Below are 21,551 nucleotides of genomic sequence, written 5' to 3' on the forward strand. Positions count from 1 at the left end.
TTCAGCTCAAGTGTGTCACTTGAAGAGCGTAGAAAAAAAACAATACAATTGATTTTTGAGTGTATTTGATCAGCTCTCAGCGGGAGTCTTTTGCATCACGAGGGGTAAACATAATAAATAAATAAATATAAATAAATAAAGAACATGATTTTGAGTTTTTAGGGTTTATTTAAATCATTTGTAAGGCAAATAATAATTTATTTAAGGTTTAATAAAATATAAAACAATGTAAAAAAATATTTAAAAAATATAAAATATATAAAAAAAAATATAAAAAAAATATTTTTATAATTTTATAATATAAAAAAATATAAAAAAAATAAAAACATATAAAAAATATAAAAAAATATAAAAAAAATATATAAAAAAATATACAAAAAATATAAAAATATATAAAAAATATAAAAATATATAAAAAAATATACAAAAAATATAAAAAAATAAAACCTAATCCGAAAGAAGAGGTGCTCTAATTTAATTTATTTTTTAATTAAATACAATATTTTATAGTTTATTTTATTATCTCTAAGTTAAAGATACAATTTTAAAATGCTTAAGAAAATGTTTAAAATGTAAATTATGATTTAAATAAATAAACTAGGGAATGTTTTAAATTCTAAAAAATATTACTTTAATTAAAATAAATTAATTAAATATTATTTTAATTAAATTAAATTAATTAATATTATTTTTATTAAATTAATGTTAAAGAATGTTTTTAAAATATCTGAAAAATAAATTCCAAAATATTTTAATTTATTTATTTTTCAGATAATTTAAAAATATTCTTTACATTCATTTAAATAAAATAATAATATTAATATTTAATAAAATAAAATGTACATATAAATTGAAAAAAATTATACAAATATTTTAAAAACCACATAATAATTTTGTCTAACAAAATTAAAAATATATTAAAAAAAAAACAGCCAAATACCTATTTTATTTGAAAATACATAAGAACCTATTCAAAATCTTAAACAAACAATTATTTTATTAAATAAAAATAAATAAAGTATATTCAAAACACAAACCTGAAATATTCTCCTCGTTCTGCTGTATGTTTTTGTTTTAGTTGATTTTCCGTTTTCTTGCTAATTATATATGTATATATTTTCGTTCAGACCAGGATATCCATAAATTATAATCCTCCTTTGACCGTTGAATATGAATTATTTTTTATATTTATATATTTTTATGAGTTTTAATAGAAAAATTTGCCATATTTATGCCAGTTTATTTCCTTCTGTTTCCTTTTTTATGCTCTATCACAATTGTCAATAATTTAAAACCAACTGAGAAATAAGCAAAGAAAATGCCATTTTCAGAACAAAAAAAAACAATTCAAATGACAGAAAATAAAAGAAAAACTTAAAAAGCAAAAGAGAAATGCTCTCATGAATTTTCCTGTGTGGCCAAGTATGTCCCAAAATGAAAACAAAAACTAAAATAAAATACAAACAACAGGAAAAAATAAAGAAAATATTTTAAAATGTGGAAAATTGTTTGCCAGTTGCCGTTAAGCTTTTCTAATAAAAATATTGACAAATAAATTAAAATAATAAATAATAATATATTAAATAAATTTAAAAAAAAACCAATTTGATTATAAAATATATTTTTTATTTAATTTTGTTTTAAATTCACAATTAAATTTATATTCCCATTTATTTGCCAAGCTTTATTCTCAGTTTTGAATTGTTTATTTTATTATTTTATAGATTTAATTTAATTTTTATGGTAATTTTCCTTTAAAACATTTATTTTCTCACTAAATTCCAAGTCTAATAGATATATTTAAGGCATATATTTCATATATTTCTTTTTCACTTCACAAAAAAAATATAAAAAAATATTTATATATATTATTTTTTAAATTTATATTTAATTACAAAACACATACACACACACTCTCGATAAATAAATAAATAAATCCCGAATGCACGTGAAGATCGGTTCGGTTCGTTTTGGATCGGTTTGGTTCGAAATATTGGGCGAAGATCAACGCCAGAGCATCGCGAGGAGACTGAAGCCACGATGGGATACGCGGCGGTACAGCGGATCGTCGGATATATGCTATATATATACATACACACACACACATATCGGGTACTACCACGGTCGCCATTTAACCGAATGATAAATGGATGGGGGCTCTGGGCATATCTCTGCCGATCAGCTCGATTAGCGCGGACGAGTACAAGGGGAGACCTCTTACAGGTGGCTGTGGGAGAGCTTTCAGTACACAGAAAACAAAAATGTTGCAAAGTTTTTAATTAAAGTTTAGGTGAAGTAGAAGAAGTAGGCTGAAGAAAGAGATGAAATATTATTTCAATATCTTAACTTAACATTTTTCTAGATTTTTTTTTTTTTTAATTTAAATTTGTTTTTATTTAAATTTTTTTCTAAGTATTTTAAGAAAACATAATTTGAAGAAGCTTTGTATTTTAGCTTCTAAGCTTTTGACAGTCGACACAGCTTTCGACATGGTTTTTCTAGGCGTAAAATAAAATGTAGAAATATAATAAAATAAAAATAAATATAGTTTTATTAATTTTAATTTAAATAAATTCCATATTTTTCTCTTAGATATTTTTCAAATTTTATTTATTTAACAAAAATTTCTTTTATATTTGTTTTATTTTTTTAAATAAATAAAAACTGAAATATGTCTAAAAAAATATATAATTTACAAAAAGCCATAATAAATTTGATGTATTTTTATTTTGTATATTTTTTTGTTTGAGACTTGACTAAAAAAAAAGCTTTTACTTTCGCCAAATTTAAGCTAAGGATATTACTACTTTAGGGTGGTCCTGGAACTTGTTATTAAACGGCAGCTAGAGCTTTTTCCTTTAGACCCTTTAGCTCCTTGTCTCAGTTAAATCAAGTCAAAAAGAGGGAGAAAGCGAGGTAAATTTGTAAAAAGAAAGAGAAAGAGTAGTCTAAAATCTACAAAGGATTTTTGTAACATATAAATAAAGTCAGCTTAAATCTTAATTTAAAAAAAAAAGAATATTTTATAAAATTTACAAAAAAATTTTGCAGAATTTAATCCAAGCCTGCTTAAATATTAATTTAAAAATAAAAAGAAAATAGTGTAAAATTTCCATTCGATTTTATCAGAATATAAGTCAAGTCTGCTTAAATCTTAATTTTAAAAAGAAAAAATTAGAAAGGAATTCAAAAGATTTTTGAATTTTAAAAATAAACAAGAAAACACACTTTTTTGTTTTATTTTAGTTGAATAAATAACTCAAATATTAATTTAAAAAATAAATAAATAGAAAATAGTGGAAAATATTCCAACCAATTTTTAAATCTTAAAAATAAACAAGAAAACACACTTGCCTGGTTAATTTTTCTAGGTATTTTATTTTTAGTATATTTTCAACAATTTACACCTGGCTTTATCCATTATTGAACACGCTCGTAATATAATATCCAATGCAGTTTCCCCAGTGAGTTATGTGGTTGTGGCTACACTACAAATATGGGTGTGCTCCTCCGTTTAGCTAAGCTTTTTTGGGTTGACTACGTGGGGGGGTACATACTCCTCTTTATCATCCAATATCTGGTGTTCTCATCCTTTTCAAACATTCGGCTTAATAGCTAGAGATTTCGCTTGTGTCTAAGTCTGTCCTGTCTTTCGGTTAGAGTTGCCTTTTGTTTAGGTTTTGTGGGTGTTGATGTTGTGGGTTGTTTTTTGTGTGTGTGAATTCGTTAGGTGCTTAGTGATTGACACCCTTGCGCTCTTGGATGTGATCCAAATTGTAGGAGATGGTGCCACGCAGCTTGCTCTCCAGGCAATTGGAGTAGACATCCGTCCAGAGATGGCTAACACCCAGCTCGGCATCGGTTTTGGAAAAGGCAGTGGCCTCATCAATCTCCTTGCGCACTTTCAAGTCAATGGCCTACAAAAAATATAATAATAATTATTAATAATTATTATTTATATTTTAAAATTTTTAAATATTTTTTAAACCCACCTTGACCTCATCGGCGGACAGCAGACCCAGCTCAATGCACAGCTCCTTGAAGGAGGTAATGGGGTCACGCTTTTGGCGCACTTCCTGAATCTCCTCGCGGGTGCGGTAGGACGTACCAGGATCCGACATCGAGTGACCAGAATAACGGTATGTATTAGTTTCCATTACCAAAGGACCCACAGTATTCACATAGTTAATGGCAAACTCGGTGGCGCTGCGCACGGCCAGCACATCCATGCCATCCACCCAGATGCCAGGCAAAGCATCGCCGCGTGTATAGTAATCCGTGTTGCAGGAGGCACGCTCCGTGCTAGTGCCCATGGCTGTCATTAAAAAAGTATTTAAATTATTTCAAAAAAATCTATAAAATATTCAAAAAACACCAACCATAATTGTTATTCTCGCAGACAAAGATCACTGGCAGCTTCCACAGATAGGCCATGTTGTAGGCCTCAAACACTTGTCCTTGATTGGCGGCACCATCACCATACAAAGCCAGGCACATGCCACCATTGCCCTTGTATTTGCAGGCCAGAGCAACGCCAGTGCCCAGGGGCACTTGGGCACCAACGATGCCATTGCCGCCATAGAAATTCGGTGAATACATGTGCATGGAGCCACCTTTGCCGCGGGCACAGCCACCCTGGACACCGGTCAGTTCGGCCAGCACACCACTGGGTGAGACACCCATCAGGTAGGTCCAGCCATGGACACGGTAGGCCGAAATAATATTATCCACATCCCGCATGGCCGCCTTCATGCCAACGGCACAGGCCTCTTGGCCAGAGTACAGATGACAGAAGCCACGGATGATCTTCTCCTTGTACAGATTACCGGCAGCCGTTTCCAGTCGCCGGATCGTTTGCATCTGTGTGTAGTAACGGAGGGCCTCATCCTTGGTCAGTTTCACTTCCTCGGCGGGTCCTTCGTCCAGGCGATGCAGCTTGAAGGGCTGAAAAAGGGAGGGGGAGAGAGGGTTTAAAAATAAATTTAAAAAATATTAAAAAAAAATAAAAATCAATGAAACAGCTGATCATCCCATAGATCCCATATAATTCCCTTAGAAACAGCTGATTTATGTTCAGGCTTTGATTTATAACTGTATTTATAGCGTGAGAATTAAGGTAAACAGAGAGACGGACAGAAAGACAGACAGAAAGACAGACAGATAGAGAGAGAGAGAGTGAGAGAGAGACATTGGGAAAATCACCGATCGCCTTTGCTGATAACGACTTTCATGCTTTTTTTATTTTTGTGCGTGAACAGTCACGCGGCGGCCACGCAAAAAACAAAAAAGACAGATGTGATGATGCGTGACCTTGTCATTTCAAAATTAACTTGACCGGCTAAAATGCAACCCTGTGCACCGTGCTCGCACAAACACGCACACACACACAGGCACGCAAAAGTTAACAGTTGCTAGCGCATTATGTAATCCTTTCTGGTATTTTTCTGCATAGATAATAGATAATATTTACAATTTACTTACCCGATTCACTTTAACGGTGGCTTCCGTGGCATAATTGTTGGTTTTCGTAACGCCAGCCTGTGCTGCATTCTGGAATAAACCGAAAAACGACGATGAATATCTGCAATGTTGCATTCCATAGCTGTTGTTGTTGTTCTTTCCGCTGGCGATGTTGTTGTTATGGCTGCGCTATTTGTTTTGATTGTATTAAGTCGTTGTTGTTGTTGGTTGGTTGGGTTCGTGCGTGTGTTTTGTTGTTGTTGTTAAATTAGTGACAACAATTAAAAATGTTAGTGGGTGAGATTTGTTACTGGATTACGTACTTTTTGCAGTTGCTTAACAATAATTGGCAATTCGCTAACGCGTGACAGGGTGCGCAACATTTTGTTCGCTGAAAATCGAGGGTTATATCGAGGGGGAGCTAAATCGGACTATAGATATTTAATATATCTTGGCTTAAATAATCGCTTGCTGGAGCTGCCACACGCTATACTGCTGTCTCGGTCGCACCGCCGGGCGTCGTTGCAAGTTAAACAATTTAAAAAAAAAAGCAGCAAGTTTATGAACTTCTATATTGCACAACTATGATGTGACCGTGGTGGTGTGAGTGGGAAAATACCAGCAGTATGGTCATAAGAAATATACTAAAACGGTTTACAGATTGATAATTTAAGTGTTTATTTTATTATATTTAAGTTTTTAATTATAAAAACTGTATAACAATATTAAAACCTAGCTGGTAATGTTAATCCCTTTATTTTTTGTATTAACTTATAAAAATTCTTTTAATAATTAGTATATTTCTGTATACATTTAACAGCACTACATTTTCTATCGATCTTTTTTTTATCGTTTCCTTTAATCGATTTTTAAAAAGTTTTCAGTTTTAAGAGTTTTTTAATTAGTTAATTTTTATTTAAAACTAATACAGCTTAAAACATTTAATTATAATTTTACTTTACTTTACTTACTTTTCTCTGCCTGAAAGTTCCAGTCTCCCGCCCAACCGAAACGCAGCCCCGCTTTCAAAGAAGTACTTTTTATTTCACATTGAAGATCTCATTTTGGTTTTGTTTTGTTTTTGTTTTTTTTTTTATTTGTATTTTTATTATTTTTTTTGTTTTTGGTTTTTTGCATTCTCATTTCTTACTCGTATTGTTACTTGAAATTGCCACCATAATAGCTCCACAATTTTTATTTTATCGCTTCAACCACCTCACAATAATTCACTAATCTCTTACAAAAAACTTAAGTAATGTTGATTAAAAAAAAAAAAAACTAGGTAAACAACGAGTAACGAGTAAATTAGAGTTAGACAAAGTAGAATAGACAAATAAATCCAAGTAAACAGTTTATAAACTAAGTTTTAAGCTAGTTTTTCTTTTGTATTATTATTATTTTTCTTGGTTTCTCATTGGAAATGGCAGCTAAAAGATTTGAGTTTTAAAAGTTATTAGCAAAAAAAAAAAAAATAAATGAAGAAATGAATCTGAAAACTTAAATCTTGGGGGAAAAAAATCTCAAGAGCTTTCTCTTTACTCTTCTGTATCGCTCTCTCTTTTTGTCCTGTCTTTCGGTTTTCTGGTTTTCTTTTGTTTTTTGTTTTCTGTTACATCAAAAATTGGTTTTGCACACAAATATTTTGCATTGTGACAAAAAATTATGCTCTTTTTTGTATTGTATACATTTGCATGTATATATACATATACATATACACACATGTATATATATATTTGTATATAAACACTTGTCAAAAGTCCTCATGTGTGTGTTTTTCTTTGTCTTTGCCGTTAGAAATTCGCCTGCCTTTGCTTCTCAAGACCAAAAAAAAAATGTTTTCTTGTGTCTTTTTGTCGTTTTTTCTTAATTTTTTTTTCTTTATCATAAGTGAGTGGGAGTGAGGGGGTGTTTGTGTGTGTGTGTGTGAAAGAGAGGTTCGTATCTTACCGTTAGCATAAATAGTTTTGTGTCTACGCAAAAAACGTGCTGAGCAATAATCTAAAACGCAATAGCCAAAGAGAGAGAGAGAGAGGTGCAGTTTGTGTGTGTGTGTGTGTACGTGAAAAATAACGGTAAATGTTAGTACTTGTGTGTTTTTGTTGTGGTAGTGTAATGTTGGTTGTTCTTGTTGTTTTAGGAAATTACGTATTAAGCTTTTTTTTAGTAGATTTTACTTAGTTTTTTTTTTTGTTTTTGCTTAATTTACACCAATGTTTACTTTATTTGTATTTCTTGCATGAATATATATATATTTATTTATATATTTTTTTTTGTTTTATTTGGTTTCTTGGTTTCTGTTCATTTTTTTGCATTTCTCTTTTGAAAATCTTGTATTTTTTACGTTTTCCCTTCTGTATTTTCTTTTGTTTTTCATAACATAAATCCGATTCGAAGAAACACATAGCACACATTTATTATATAAACGACAAGATGATAATAATATATTTTGTTTGCATTGGATTGTTGTTGTTGTTGTTCTTTTGCTATTTTTCCCCATTTTTTCTCCAACTTTCTTTCACTTTCTTTACTGCTTGCAGTTTCTACAAAAAATTTCTTGTTGCATACTTTGCTGCTGTGGATGGACAATACATATACACATACACACAAAACATATACTGTTTGCTGTTGTTGTTGTAATTTGTTGTAATACTTTTCTGTTATTATTATTGTTGTTGTTGCAAGAAAATGTGAGAAAAGGAAGGTGGTAAAAATCCATGTCCAGCACACACACCGATTTTTGTGTTTCCTCGTAAGCAATGAATAATACATTATTTAAGTACACAGAGAGAAACCAGATGAAACATGTTTGAAATTTTTTTAAACAGAAAAACCAATTTTATGAATTGTAATTCTTCAAAAACGAATTTTTAAGGAAAATTTCTCTAATGGATATGGAAAATTACCACTTAAATAAAAAAAAAAACGAATCAAGATTTTTCTGCATGTACCCATATTAGAAGAGCATGTGTGTGTGTATTTGTGTGTGTATGCAAATTTCACATTATACTATTTTTTCGTTTTCTGCTTGAGAGAAAGGGAGAGAGAGCCCAAGTTCAATACACATAAATAATCCATCCAACAGAAAAATATGTGAGTTGTCCTTACAATTTTTTTTACTTTTATAATTTTTTTTTTTTTGTTTCTCTCTTTTTTTCTTTTGCTTTTCTTTACGTTGCTCGTTCGGTTGTAGTGGTGGTTGTTGCCTGTGCTATGTGTCCATGTAAGTGTGTGTCTGTGTGTTTTGTGGTTCTTGCCTCTGCTAAGCTCCAAATTGAAATTTAAAAAAACTGAAAATCCAAAAAATAAAATAAAATAAAATAAAAAATACAATTCATTTTCATTTCTAGTTAACAATTGTTTAATTACGCTTTTTGTTGTTGTTAAAGTCTAACCAAGCGCCAGCACATTGATACATTTGTAGGTCCCGAGACAAAATTAAATAAACAATGCAAATTCTAAGGAAAATATCAAGTGTTTCTGGTGTGTGTGTGTGTGTGTGTGAGTGCAAGCAGGATGGGGGAATGATGATGATCGTCGTTGCTAGGGTATAGCTTCTTTTAATCGCTTGTTGTTTTCAGTGTATGCAGCGCGTTTCTATGATTTCTTGATTTCGTTTTCTGTTTAACAAGATTCCAGGGAGTACCCTCAAAAAGTTACAAAAGGGGTATTCCCCTCCCTGTATGTGGGTGTGTGTGTGAGGAGCGCATTCTTAGACATCATCTTGTTTGGCCAAAGGCGGTGGTGATAACCACGACGATTGGTTGTGTTGTTGTTGTTGTTCTTCAACCTCCGCACGGCGACAACTGCTGCAACTGGTTGCATCGCTATCCTCCACAATGGTGCCGCCATCATCCTCCTCCTCCTCATCCTCCTCGTCGTCATCGTCCTGATCCTCCTGATCATTGTTTAATACCATATCATCCTGTGTATCTTCTGGCTTTTTGTGTTGTTCCAGATGATCTTGCTGCTCTTCTTGTGGCGTATCGGTCATCATTTCCGCATCCTGTAACTGTTGTTGTTGTTGATTTTGTTGGTTGTTGAATTGCCTCTGCTGTTGTTGTTGTTGAGGCAACATTGATGCAACTGCATGCTGTTCCTCTCTATGTTCGACGTGTTCATGTTCATGTTCTTCGTGTTGTTGTTGTTGTTGTTGTTGCTGCTGTTGCAACAGCAGCCTCCTCACCACCACTTCATCCGACTCGACAATACTTTAACCGCTCTTAAACAATAAAATGGCCACCTGGCCCAAATAGAAGTAAATAAAATGGCGCGTCTCGTGTGTCACATAGGATCCAAAGTTGCGACCAACAATGCAATGCCATGTGGGATTGTATTTTTTGTCAAATTCCTTCTTGATATAGGCGGCAATGTCCTGGAAAATAAAAGAAAATTTAAAGTTAAGAAAAGAGTTTAATTGTTTTAAATGGAAAATATTTATAAATAATTCGATAATTTAAATTTTAAAAATATATAAAACAAGAAAATTGGTTCGATATATCATAGATTTTCCTATCGATATACAACCCTAAATAACTTAATAATTCAATTTTCGATATCTAGAATATTTTTTCGATATATCATAGATTTTCCTATCGATATACAAACCCTACATAGCACTAGATTCTGTTATCTTTCTGTGTAAATTAATTTATCAACTTAAAACAAAAAACTCCCACCCTTTTTTTTGGCCCTGTGCAACTGCCAATTGTCAAACAAGTTAACGCCACATTCCATAAAGCTGTCAAAAAATGCAATGGCCAAGAATAACAACAACAAATAAGTGAACTGAAACCGAGTGGGTGGGTGGTAGGCAGGTGGGTTTGGGGGAAAACGAGTCAAAGCGGGCGAAAACAAATGCTTAAGTGGCTGCTAACTGTTTCGAAATTAGCGCCAAAGCGGCGAGCGGCAAACTCAATAAAATGGCAAAACGAAAAACCCATTTCCCCAGTCGTCGTCGTAGTCGCCGTCTTCGTTTTATTTCCCATACCCCCCTAAGAGGTCTCGGGTCTCACTCTTTCTCTCTGTCACTAGGGTAACCCAAATTGTGACCTCAAAAACAGAGGCAGGCAGTGGCAGGCGGCAGGCGGCAGGCGGCAGGCAAAAGTGGAGAAAGGAAATTCCATACGAGGTGATTCGTGGGTGGGTGAAAAGTTTTTCCGTGCTAATGAGTTAGTTATGATTGTTGCGGTGTTGCTATTGTTCTTGTTCTTCTTGTTCCTCTTGTTGTTGTTTCACGGCTAGTATGTTTCGCATTAAGCAATTTGATGGAAATTAAAGGCCGGCTTTTTGAGGCAAAGCTAATTATGTATGTTTGCATCCCACAAAAACCCTTCACCAACCCCTAACCCCCAAACCGCCAAGCCACAAGACTTTTAAAGGCAGGGGAGAGGAAAATGGCTAGAAAGATGGCTTAAAAAGGGTAAGAGAGGTTAAAAGCAAAGCTAAAGAGAGGCTAAAAAGTCTGAAAAGGGTTACAAATAGAAAAAAAAAGAAAGACAGTGAAAAGAGGGTGGTGGTGACAAGCAAGTAAGTAGTGTATAGAAACCATTGCAGTTTTAGTTGGGTGTGTGGCAAATGTCAAAGGTCATTGTCAGCCGTTTTTGGCGGCTAAGTCCAGGGTTACGCAAACACACACACACACGCAGCAGCAGCCGCCGCAGCAGCACCAACAACACAAATAACCCGCATAGATATTATAAAAATACTATGGAGGTCACACAAATACAAGAGAGCTGTTTTATATAGCCTACTTTAAAGGGTACTAAAATTTCCTTTAAATCATTTAAGTTTCCTTTTTCCTAATTAAAACATTTAAAATTAATAACAACAGATGACTTACATACTACTTTCATCCAATTATTGCAGCCCCCAAAACTACGTTCTTCTTTTTAGCTACAAAAAAAAGGCACAAAAGTTAAAGCAATCTGAAAGTTTTTACTTTTGCCATACTTTTGGGGCGCCACACTTTGGCTTGATTTCATTTAGTCAACGAAAAGGGGCGTGGGTTTAACCCCTACCCAAAACCCAACCCTGTGCCACCACCCCCTTGCTTATTGCAAGGCGAATGCGTGCAAAGTCATAAACTTAACCCGGTAACCTCAAAAAAAAAAAAATAAAAACAAACAGGACAAAACATAAAGAACAAAAGAAGAAAAATAATAAAAAAAAAAAAAAAAAACTAAAAATAATAATAAAAGAAAAACAATATAAAGCTGATTTAGTTGAGTGCCATTATCCAATTCCTTCTTTTTTGGCTATTCTTTAGTTGTAAAGTTGTTGTCATCAGTTCCGCATTATACAGTAAGGCCTTGATAAATTAAACATTTATTTTTTAAGCTATTTATAATATATTTTTTTTCTAATAATTAAGGTTTTTTTTTTTTTGTGATTTTATAGCAATATTTTAAACAAGTATAAACTTGTTTCCAAGCTAAACAACCTTAAGCAGTTTGTTGCTGAATTCGTACTTGAGAATTATAAGTTTAAATACTGCAAAATGTAAGCCTATTCCCTAAGCAAGTAAATAACCTTTTGAAACTAGACTTTTGCCTTATAAATATTAATTTTGGTTTAAAAAAAAACCTAAAAATTCTATGAAAATCTTAAAAAAAAAACCATTTCCCAAGAGAAAATTATAAGGTTCACCTTAAGGTATGAAAACTGTAGTGGAATCCTTTAGCGATCGTTGCTATTAAGTCATTCCAGCTGTTCTCTATTTCTTTCTTTGGTTTTTTTTTTGTTTCTTTCACATATTTTTGGGGCCTATTGCGTGTATATTTTCGTGTCGTGTCAGACGACAATATAAAGTTGATTGTTTTATATTCAATTTTGGTTTGGTATGGGATGCAACCACCCCTCCCTAGCAATGCCATGGAATTTTGTTTTGGCAACGCCAAAAACAAAAAAAAAATGTTATATATATATATATAGAAAATGAACATTCCAACACACACCCACAAAGGGGGTTAAAGAAGGTGAGTTTTGGGTTGGTTACCATCGAGTGAGTGACTTGGAGTGGTGTTGTGTTGTGCCACTAAGGAACACATAAATATACACACACAACAACCAAACACACACACACACACACACAACACATGTAAGCGTAATGAAACCGACATTGCAATTTTCGGTCATATAAATTGCGAGAGGGTTAAAGGCAGAGGAGAGGGAACCAACAACGGACGGAGAGTGACACATTTTGGCAGGACTAACTGATTGCTTCCTTTGAAAATAATGAAGGAACTCCTTCATTTTTGATTGACATAAAGGGGATTCCTTCTTATATTTATTTAGAAAGGAAATAAGGTATTTCAATGAGGAAAACAAGATTGGGTCTTTAATATTTTAACACCTTTTTTTTAGGTAAATATTCATTTTGCATTTTGTTTGAGATTTAAAAGTAAATAGATTTTACTTTAAAATAAATGCATCCCTTTTTCTCTTGCAAAACCCCAAGTAAAACTTAAAGAAGAGACTGTGCCTGCTGGTAATTCATGCACGGCACACCACCGCAGGATAATTCCCTGTCCATTTAGACCGCAACAACACCTGGAAAATATCCCCAAGGCCTCTGTGAGAGAGAGAGAGAGCCCCAATAAATATGCTTGGCCATGTTTGAAGGAGTGGCGACGAAAAGCTGGTAAAAAAAACTCGAAATGGAAATGGGGGAAAGAAAAATCCGCAATGAATGTGTGTCAACTGCGACTCGATGCCATGCCATGCCCCCCATCTCTATTTACATACAAAATATTCGTTGGCTGCCCGCATATATTGATTAAACATTTTTTTTTTTTTTTTTGGGGCCACGCAAAAAATCACAAACAAAACCCATTAAAAAAATGATAATAAAAAACAAAATGACAATAAAAAAAATAACAACAAAAATGACAAAAATAAAACAAATAATAAAAAAAAAATCAACTGGCAACTATTTGAATGTGAAAATGTGTGTTTTATTTATTTTAACAGGGTTTTGCAAAAAAAAAATCCAATAAAAAAACATTAAACTAATTAAATTTATTTTTAAAAACTTAAGTCGAAATAATGGAATTGGAAATGGAAATTTATTTTTCGTTCCTTCCTCTTTTTTTTTGGCCCTCTTGTTGGCTTATTTAGGGCTTTGCCTTTAAATCGCGGCTCACACACACACACACACACACACACACACCTGGAGGGTGTACAGATACAAATACATAGACGTAACCGGGGAGGAGGCAACATAATGCCTATGGATACGATTTAAGCTGCTTGAAAGGTTGCGCGCCTCTAAAAATATATACACAAGGTATATACCTTCAACAAAAAGCACAGTGGGGGCCAGGGGCTTAACCCTTGTCTGTCCCGCGGGGGTGAGAGTAGCCGAGTAGCCTCCTCCCCTACCTAACAGCAAGTAAACCCCAGAGTTCACTCTGCGAGTTGTATTAGTTGCGTATCTAATGGATACCAAAAATTGTTTTTCCCCCTCCCCGCATTTTGCAACGATTTTGTGATTGGATTCAAAAATCCACAAAAACGGTGATCAACAAAAAATGCATTTAAATATATTTTAGTTCAATATATTTTTCAGTTTATTTACCTAACATTTAGTTTATTACAATTTTAGAAATATTTAAAATTTTCCTAAATAGTTTCTTTAATTCTAAAATTACTAATAAATTTTAATGTAATTTAGAAATTAAATTTATCAAAAAATGCAAATTAAACATAATTAAAACATTTTTGAATTATATTGCAAATTCAATATATTTAAAACATTTTTGAATATTTTGCAAATATTACAATTTAAAAACAAATTTAAAAACAGTTTAAAAAAAATTTAAAAATCTTTAAACCTATTAATTTGACCCCAAGTGTGTCAGCTAGCTTGAATTTTAAAAGCTCCAAAAAATATAGTAGCAAAGAGGTTAAATATCAACCAACATTTACCCCTTTTAGCAGGTCAAGTGTTATTGATTCAAAATAAACTTGCAAAATTTCATTTGTATTTTGCCTTTTTTTTTTTTTTTTGTTTTTTTTTTGTTATTGTTTCTAATCAATTATATTCAATGCCCCGCAGCAGCAGCATCGTCGCATAAAGGTTAAAGGTCTTGCCATATTTTCCCAATTTTCCCCTACTGCTTTCACTTTCTGTTTTTATCATTTTCCATTAGTCGTCGGTGGCAATTTTTCAATTTTCATCTAAGCAATTAAATTTGTGTCTAACAACAACAACAAAAAATCCATATTTAATTACCTAAAAAACAAAGTATACGAACGCACCCACACACACAGAGAGAAATAATGGCAAACTTATTATTATGCAATAAGCAGTGGCGCAGAAGAAGGGAGCTGAGAGGGGGGAGGAATAAAGACAAAAGGCAATCAATCGTGCGATTGTATGTGTGTGTGTGTGTGTGTGTGTGTGTGGAGAATATATTTTATTTATAGCAACAAGAGGTAGGCTCGACATGGGGTTCAGGTGTCTCTCTCTGTATGGGTGTATTATTCTGCCCCCCACACCCCAACACCTTTCTAACCACCTTCTCTCTCTCTCCCCCCTCTTGCCACAATGACAGCATCCGTGGAGAGAGAGTGCAAATAAAAACAAAAAGTGTGGCATACTTTCAGGACGTGGTCCTGGAGAATACAGTGAGGATTTTAAATCTCAAGAAAAAGGGGAGAATCTCTTTAATTAATAATTTATTTAAATGTTGTTAAAGTGACTAAAATATTGTTTGTTTCTTTGATATTTTTTCTTTATTTAAATCTCCAAAATTAAGGAGATTTTAAATTACAAAATTAAGATTTTAAATCAAGATTTTAAAAGAGATTTTAAAACTCCAAAATTAAGGAGATTTTTTTATTTAATACTTTCTTATATTTAAATATATATTAAAGTGACTAAAATATATTTTTTCTTTGATTTTTTTTTCTTTATTTATCTCTTTCTTTCTTTTCTTCCTTTTAATTTTGTATATAGTATAATTATCTTTGCTTATTGATGATATTCACTGTTTACGCATTTCGCTTTTACTGCTCAATTAGCAGACTCTCTTTCCCACCTCCTCCTCCCTCTGGCCTTTTATCCACTTCCGCTGTGATTTCAAGTTTACTTTGCTCCGCTTTCAAGGGCTTTCTCCCTGCATCTGTATATGTGGGTGTGTGTGTGTGTCCCAGTGTGTTGTCTTCTGCCATTGGCATTGACAAAGGCCCCCGCTTATAGTTGATGGCCATCCCCCCATAGCTTTTCCGCCGGCTTTTCCTTCAGCTTTTTCCTACCGCCCCCCACACATTTTTACTGACCTTAGTCAGGGTCCTTCTAACTGCTCTTACTTTGACCATCAGCATACTTTTCATTTGCAAATCAGTCTAAATTTTAGTATTTTAGTTTAGTTTTTAATTTATAACAATATATATATTCCTAAAATTTCCTTTTAAAGTAGCTAAAACTTTAGCTCTTTGTTATCTAGTGTAGTGTGTTTTCTTGACAGTTTTTCCCTTCAATTGCAAATCCCCCCCTAATACATATATTGATTATTCAATTTCTTGGACTTTGTTGACATTGCTGGGCTGATTTTGTTTTTGTTTTTTTGTTTTTTTCTTCCCTTTGCATTCGCAGCCGACTAAATCAAGAGCTTATTAGTTGTTGTTTACCCCTCCATCCGACTGTTAATGATGGTCAGTAGTCGGTCGTTCCCTTGTCAGCCTCCAAATTTGAGGGAAATTGGCTTCAAGTCAGGTAGCTACTTTCACAGCAGGTTAGGTTAATGACGGGAAATTGCCTTGGATCTTTTTGAAAAACTCAATTTCAATTGTTTAAAATAAATATACAACTGAATTCTTGATACCTCAATAGCTTAATTAACTTTTATTTGATTTTTAAACCGATTTTAGCTTGAAAAAAACATTTATAATCAAGATACATTCATTGAAAGCTTAATTAAAATGAAAATTCCAACTTTTCCAACGTTTTCTCCGAATCAAAAGTTAATAAAAAAAAGAGAGAGAATCGGGGAAAAAGTAAAAGCACAGAGAGAAGAACCTTTAGAGATATGGCCTTTAGAGATGCAAAATGCAGCTGCAGGATAAGGCCAAAGGTCAGGGAGTAATAAAATTACAAACAACAAAAAAAAAAAGAAATTCCCGGAAAATGCTGGGGAAATATTGCAGATTGTTTGTGAAAAGAGTTGCGCGCTGCCGCTAGCGAAGGGAGGATATAGGATGGCACTCAAAACTGCGTCGCAGTTCCCAACTGCTAGTGGGTGGGTGGAATCGTGGCTAAAACCGCAAAATTGTGAAATTGCCAAACGCAGTTCAAAACCACAATTTTTGCTGGCAAAATGGGCAGCAGCGATTCTTGGCCATAGGTTTTTCAGCCTTTCCGAGATGCAACAACGTTTCAGCGTCATCTGTGTGTGTGTGTGTGTGTAAATCCCATTTAGTTACGCTAGCACTGCATTCCCCCCCACTTCCAATTATTTTTCTCTTAGCAAAAAGGTGCATTATTTCAAGTTGTTTATTATTCTCGGTTGTCTACAATTTTCAATATATTTTTGTCATGTAAAATAATATCTCTCAGCCTTGAGAAGCCTTTTATTTCAGGTTGATTAGAGAGATACTTGTGCATAGTAAGGTATGCACAATATATACATTTAGATTCTTGGAAATTCAGTTTGTTTAGAGGCTTTTCCTCTTGGAAAATCTAATGGCCGGACATTTATTCCATGAAGCATGAACACAACACCTGTTGTTGTTGTTGTTGTGCCAGCCCCTCACAGACTTGTTCAGTATTGTTAAAGCTATTCCTCATTTTTCAGTACATTCTTTTATATATTTTATATGATTTAAAATAATTTTAAATTAATTTTTAGGTTTTAATTCAAAGTTTTTCTACATTTCAAAACCCCTGTTTTATATATTTTGTTAAATGTTTTATTTAATATTTTTTAATGAATTTTAATTAAATATTTAACTCTTTCCTCCACTTACCTTCTCAATGTTGTACTTCTCGAGTGCCTGTGTCGCGCAGTCAACGGCATCCTGCTGCATCTCCTCGCTCATGTCAGCATTCTTGATTACTGCCTTGCGATCAGACATTTTAGCTGATTTGTGTTTGATCCGTTTATATCAAAATATAAATATACACTGGAGAGATGTGTGTGTCGTATTGAAAGCTTGGAGACCCTGTGTACGCACCTCACCACCAAGTGTTAACTGCAAAGAGAGTGGAGAGAAGAGAAAAAGGGAATTGGATGAGCATCACCAACTGCGGGAGAGGTGAGCGCATCCGAGAAATGTTATTAGCGTTTTCTTCAATTAAAGAGCGGGTTTTCAATCAAGTTAACACGCACACACACACACACACATAGCCGTTCGTTCAGCCGCCCACATGCGGACATAACGCAGGCGCATTGCATACTTTTTCGGGCCAGTTGCTGCAACATCAACATCAGCAGCAGCGGCAGCAGCAGCAGCTGCCTGGCAATTTAATTATAGAACACAAGCAGCAGCAATATTACAAATCAAATATCAGAGCCACAGAATGACATATTAATGCACACACACACACAGACACACAAACGCATGCATATATGTAATTAGCCGGGAAGGAGCAGAAGCGAGATGGCAGCTGCAGTGCAACATGGCCTTGAGCAGATGCGATTGTTCTCTCGCTCTCGCCCACTTACTTCCCACTCTCCCACACACAACACACGCACACACTGACACATGTACGGCCATGACAGAGGCTGCGAAGCAACAGCGAAACAACAACTAATTCAAATTCAAGGCTCTCTCTCTCTTCCTTGCTGCAATTGCTCTCTTCTTGTATTTTTCGTAGCATACTTTTGCGAGCATTGCTATGTGGCATTGCTTATTAGTTGCGAACAACGAAAGCAGGGAGAAAGGGGGAGGGGAGAGGGAGGATCAGATCAGAACAAACGCCAAAGCAAACACGGGCTAAATACCAAAACGCAAACCACACAGTGGGCCAAGGAAAGATAGGGAGGAGAAAGGTGGGGAAGGGGGAGGGACTAGCTCACTAAGTGCGCTTGGCATTTTGCAATTGCAACCTCAAAATCAAAGGGCGAAATTGTGGGCGGAAGGGCGGACGCCCTAAAGGGGCATAAAGCAGCACAGCAGCAACCGCAACCAAAATTTAGTTGCTACGACTACTCAACCTCTAGTCCCCCCCTTTTCATTCAGCCCCCCACCCATTTAGTGGCTAAAACCAAAGCGACCAGAAAGCCGGAGATAAAGCACTAGGGCAGAGAAATTGTAAATCCTCACGAGCAAAAAATAATTACTGCAAATATGCAAGCTCCAACCAGTTTCAACTTGCATGCGCATTCCCTTTCGGGTAAACTAATTTGCCAAGTACAGTCGAGCCTTGAAAGGTGAGATCAAAATTGTCACTAAGCTAGAAGAGCAGGACAAATATTGAGATTTCTCTTATAACTGATAAGAATCAATCAATTTAAGATCATTTTCATCATTTTTCTGTTATTTTTAAAATTGATAACTACATGTCCCCCTTATTTACCTTTTTTTTCACAACTTCTTGGATGACAACTTCCTTGGATTATACCAATTTCCGCGACTCCTTTCAGAAACAGAAGCAAAACGGTAAACAGGAAAGCAGCAAAGTTAATATCCGAACGAACTGCTCCCCTCCCTTTCCTTGCAATTTACGTTAATTTATCAATATCAAAAGTTGGAGCTACTGAATCTGGACGCAGTTTATCTGCAACTGAAATTAGTTCCGGCTCTTTTTCTTGTGTATTTTGTTTTCGCCCCGGTTCGTGTATTTGACGTTTGACAGTAAAGTGCAAGGCAGAACAGACAAATCATAACGGGAACAGGCAACGGCAACTGTCTAACGAGGCGGAGAGGAGAGCTGAATACAGTTGACAGGTGGCCAAATGCAATGGAGTGGGTGAGAGAGAGATGGCTATGCTGCTGCTGCTTCTGCTTCTGATGATGCTTTTTCATCCTCTTCTTCTGATGAAGTCAATTAGAAACTGCATATTGACAGTTAAGCAGGCGATAGAACGAAGGGGTTGGAGGGGGCCAGGAACTATGTTTATGATAAAAGAGGAGCGCAAAACTCTTGTTCTTTCGCAGTGAAAATGAAATTATAAATGACGGGCTGACAGCGCAAAGAGATGGAGAGTGAGAGACTGAGAGAGATGCAGAGTGGACCTGCCTCCACCTGCAAGTATGCAATGCTCTTTGCACACACACACACACGCAGGGTAATTGAATTTCCCCATGTCCATGTGCGCGCGTGTGTCAGTCTGTGTGTGTGTGTGCAATTGGAAACCCGCGATTTTTCCCCCTGCAACGATGCTCGCCTAATTTTGACCAGCTTTTCCCCCCACACAACCCCCTTCTATCCGCCGCGGGCACTCCATTCATTAGCACTCTGCCAAACTTGACAGATGAGCCTTTTTTCGGGGCACCGTCTCTAATTTTGCATTTTCGAAAGTTCCCGAGAACTTGAAGCGGAAATTGCTGACCAAATATGCCGAAATGCCGAAACATTCATGATTATACCTGGTGACATGACGTCAACCCGAAAACTTGATTTCTACGCCTCCGGCTTCACAAAAAAAAAAAATTTATACACATACAAAAAATCAGAAAATAGCTTCACCATTATTTATGCAGATTCCGGTCGCCGATATGTGGGAACTTTCGCATAATTAAAATTGCACAACTTGCATTCACAGTACATTCACACACGTTTTTTTTTTTTTGTTCTTTCTTTCATCCATTATTCTATGCAGTTTAACTTACCTCTAATTTCCGTTCATTGCGCGGGAAGTTTACACACTTTTCGTTTACGATTTTTTCCCGTTTCGTGTTCAGAGTTCAACAGCTGTCACCAAAATGTCTAATAAAATATCTCAAACTTCAAAATGCAAATATGACGAGCGAAAAAAATATGTAAAAAAAAAACTGCAAATGTATTAGCGGCTTCTGTGTGTGGGAGTGTGTTGGTGTCTCCTTTTATATTCTTCCATTCCTCTTTTTCTTTTCTTCTTTTTTTTTTGTTGGTAGCAATCTTGCACGCAATACAAATTTAGCACGCCGCGGCTTTTTGCATTTTTTTAGAACAGAACTTTGGGGGGGGAGAACGAAACGTGAAAAAAAATGTATGATTCGTTTGGCGAATTTGGGGAAATTCGGAAACCGGAGCGATGCGAAAAAATTCCCATATATGTTTCTTGTACGTGGTACTGTGTGTGTGGGAGTGCTGTGTTTACCGCTAAGCGTACTCGTCGTGTTCGCCTGGATGGGACTGGAATTGATTTGTGTAGCACGTCGGCCTGACTGGGTAACTGGGCGCTTTGGTTGGTTTTGGTAAACTGTCCGACGGATTCGATCGAAGGCGACAGTCGCCGACAAGCCAGTCGCACGCGGCGCTGATTGGCTGGCTCCGGGCGGCGTCTGGCAGGCCGCGTCTGGCGGGCGGCGTCTGGCAGCTGCGTTGTGCGGCCGCCAGCTATCGGTTTGCCGATTGCTGTGGAATTCCGGACACCGGGTGGCCGGGACTAAATTGTAGCCTACGAAAACCGATCCTTAGGGCAAGGCACTGATAATTGTTTATTAATTTTCAAGAAAATTAATATTTTTCTGACAATTAACCCCATTTGATGACCACTTTTACCTATTCGATAGCAAGTTTTTGGGATCGAGCATCTCTGATGCCGGGGAAATCGGCAGAGTTGCTTGCGATAAAGACAGCTGGGCGGAAAGTAAAATTATTAAATAAAATGTTTAAACATTAACAAAATTAAGAATGCTTAATAGAAGCAATTTTGAATAGTACAAATTGACTTCAGTAACCCTTTTACATTTAATTAGAAATTTATTTTTGAAAAACTATCGAACACTTTCCGTCTCAAAGATATGACACGCGAAACTATAAACAAGTTCCACTTATTTTTTTGGTAAATTTAAAACTTATAAATATTACATAACTTATAAATAATACATATTTAAAAGTATTTTATTTATTTATTTTGTTATGAAAATATCGGCAAAGTATATTACCAATTTAGGCATTTTCATAGTATCAGCTATTTTATAAGTTATGCATATTTGGTATT

General features: G+C 34.9%; 3 protein-coding genes across 4 annotated transcripts in view; all 3 read right to left on the bottom strand.

Annotated features, from left to right (window-relative positions):
* Positions 1–2,016, bottom strand: part of Proc-R (Proctolin receptor) — a 35,025-nt gene extending 33,009 nt beyond the window's left edge. The window contains exons 1-2 of the mRNA XM_017168629.3: positions 1,907–2,016; positions 1,038–1,298 (exon numbers count right to left, since the gene is read on the bottom strand). The gene's annotated coding sequence lies outside the window, so the exon portion shown is untranslated. The remainder of the gene's footprint in view (positions 1–1,037; positions 1,299–1,906) is intronic.
* A 1,342-nt stretch (positions 2,017–3,358) lies between these two features.
* On the bottom strand, positions 3,359–6,055 carry Pdha (Pyruvate dehydrogenase E1 alpha subunit). Of its 2 annotated transcripts, none has more exons than XM_017168823.2 (5): positions 5,784–6,055; positions 5,482–5,649; positions 4,380–4,944; positions 3,993–4,315; positions 3,359–3,917 (listed from the first exon to the last, which is right to left on the bottom strand). In XM_017168823.2, the coding sequence occupies exons 1-5, from the start codon at positions 5,841–5,843 to the stop codon at positions 3,735–3,737; spliced, it is 1,299 nt and encodes a 432-aa protein (XP_017024312.1). In that variant the 5' UTR covers positions 5,844–6,055; the 3' UTR covers positions 3,359–3,734. The 2 variants fall into 2 exon arrangements, with proteins under 2 accessions (XP_017024312.1, XP_017024313.1); XM_017168824.2 differs by having other exon boundaries at positions 5,482–5,550; positions 5,784–6,053.
* Positions 6,056–8,794: 2,739 nt separating this feature from the next.
* ctp (cut up) lies at positions 8,795–20,860 on the bottom strand. Its single transcript, XM_017168743.3, is given in 3 exon segments — positions 8,795–9,832; positions 17,428–17,652; positions 20,706–20,860. Coding segments are annotated over 2 exon segments (771 nt in total). The 5' UTR covers positions 17,536–17,652; positions 20,706–20,860; the 3' UTR covers positions 8,795–9,169.
* Positions 20,861–21,551: the final 691 nt, after the last annotated feature.

Source organism: Drosophila kikkawai, chromosome X (assembly GCF_030179895.1).
Source record: "Drosophila kikkawai strain 14028-0561.14 chromosome X, DkikHiC1v2, whole genome shotgun sequence".
Taxonomy (NCBI): Eukaryota; Metazoa; Arthropoda; class Insecta; order Diptera; family Drosophilidae; genus Drosophila; species Drosophila kikkawai.

What these genes read in the sequence shown, in the direction of transcription:
- Pdha (XM_017168823.2), bottom strand. Translation starts at nt 5,843, where the DNA reads ATGTTGCGCACCCTGTCACGCGTTAGCGAATTGCCAATTATTGTTAAG. An exon ending in CCACCGTTAAAGTGAATCGG is followed by an intron (nt 4,945 to 5,481) that starts GTAAGTAAATTG and finishes TCCCTTTTTCAG; the next exon opens with CCCTTCAAGCTGCATCGCCT. An exon ending in TGTCCGCCGATGAGGTCAAG is followed by an intron (nt 3,918 to 3,992) that starts GTGGGTTTAAAA and finishes TATTTTTTGTAG; the next exon opens with GCCATTGACTTGAAAGTGCG.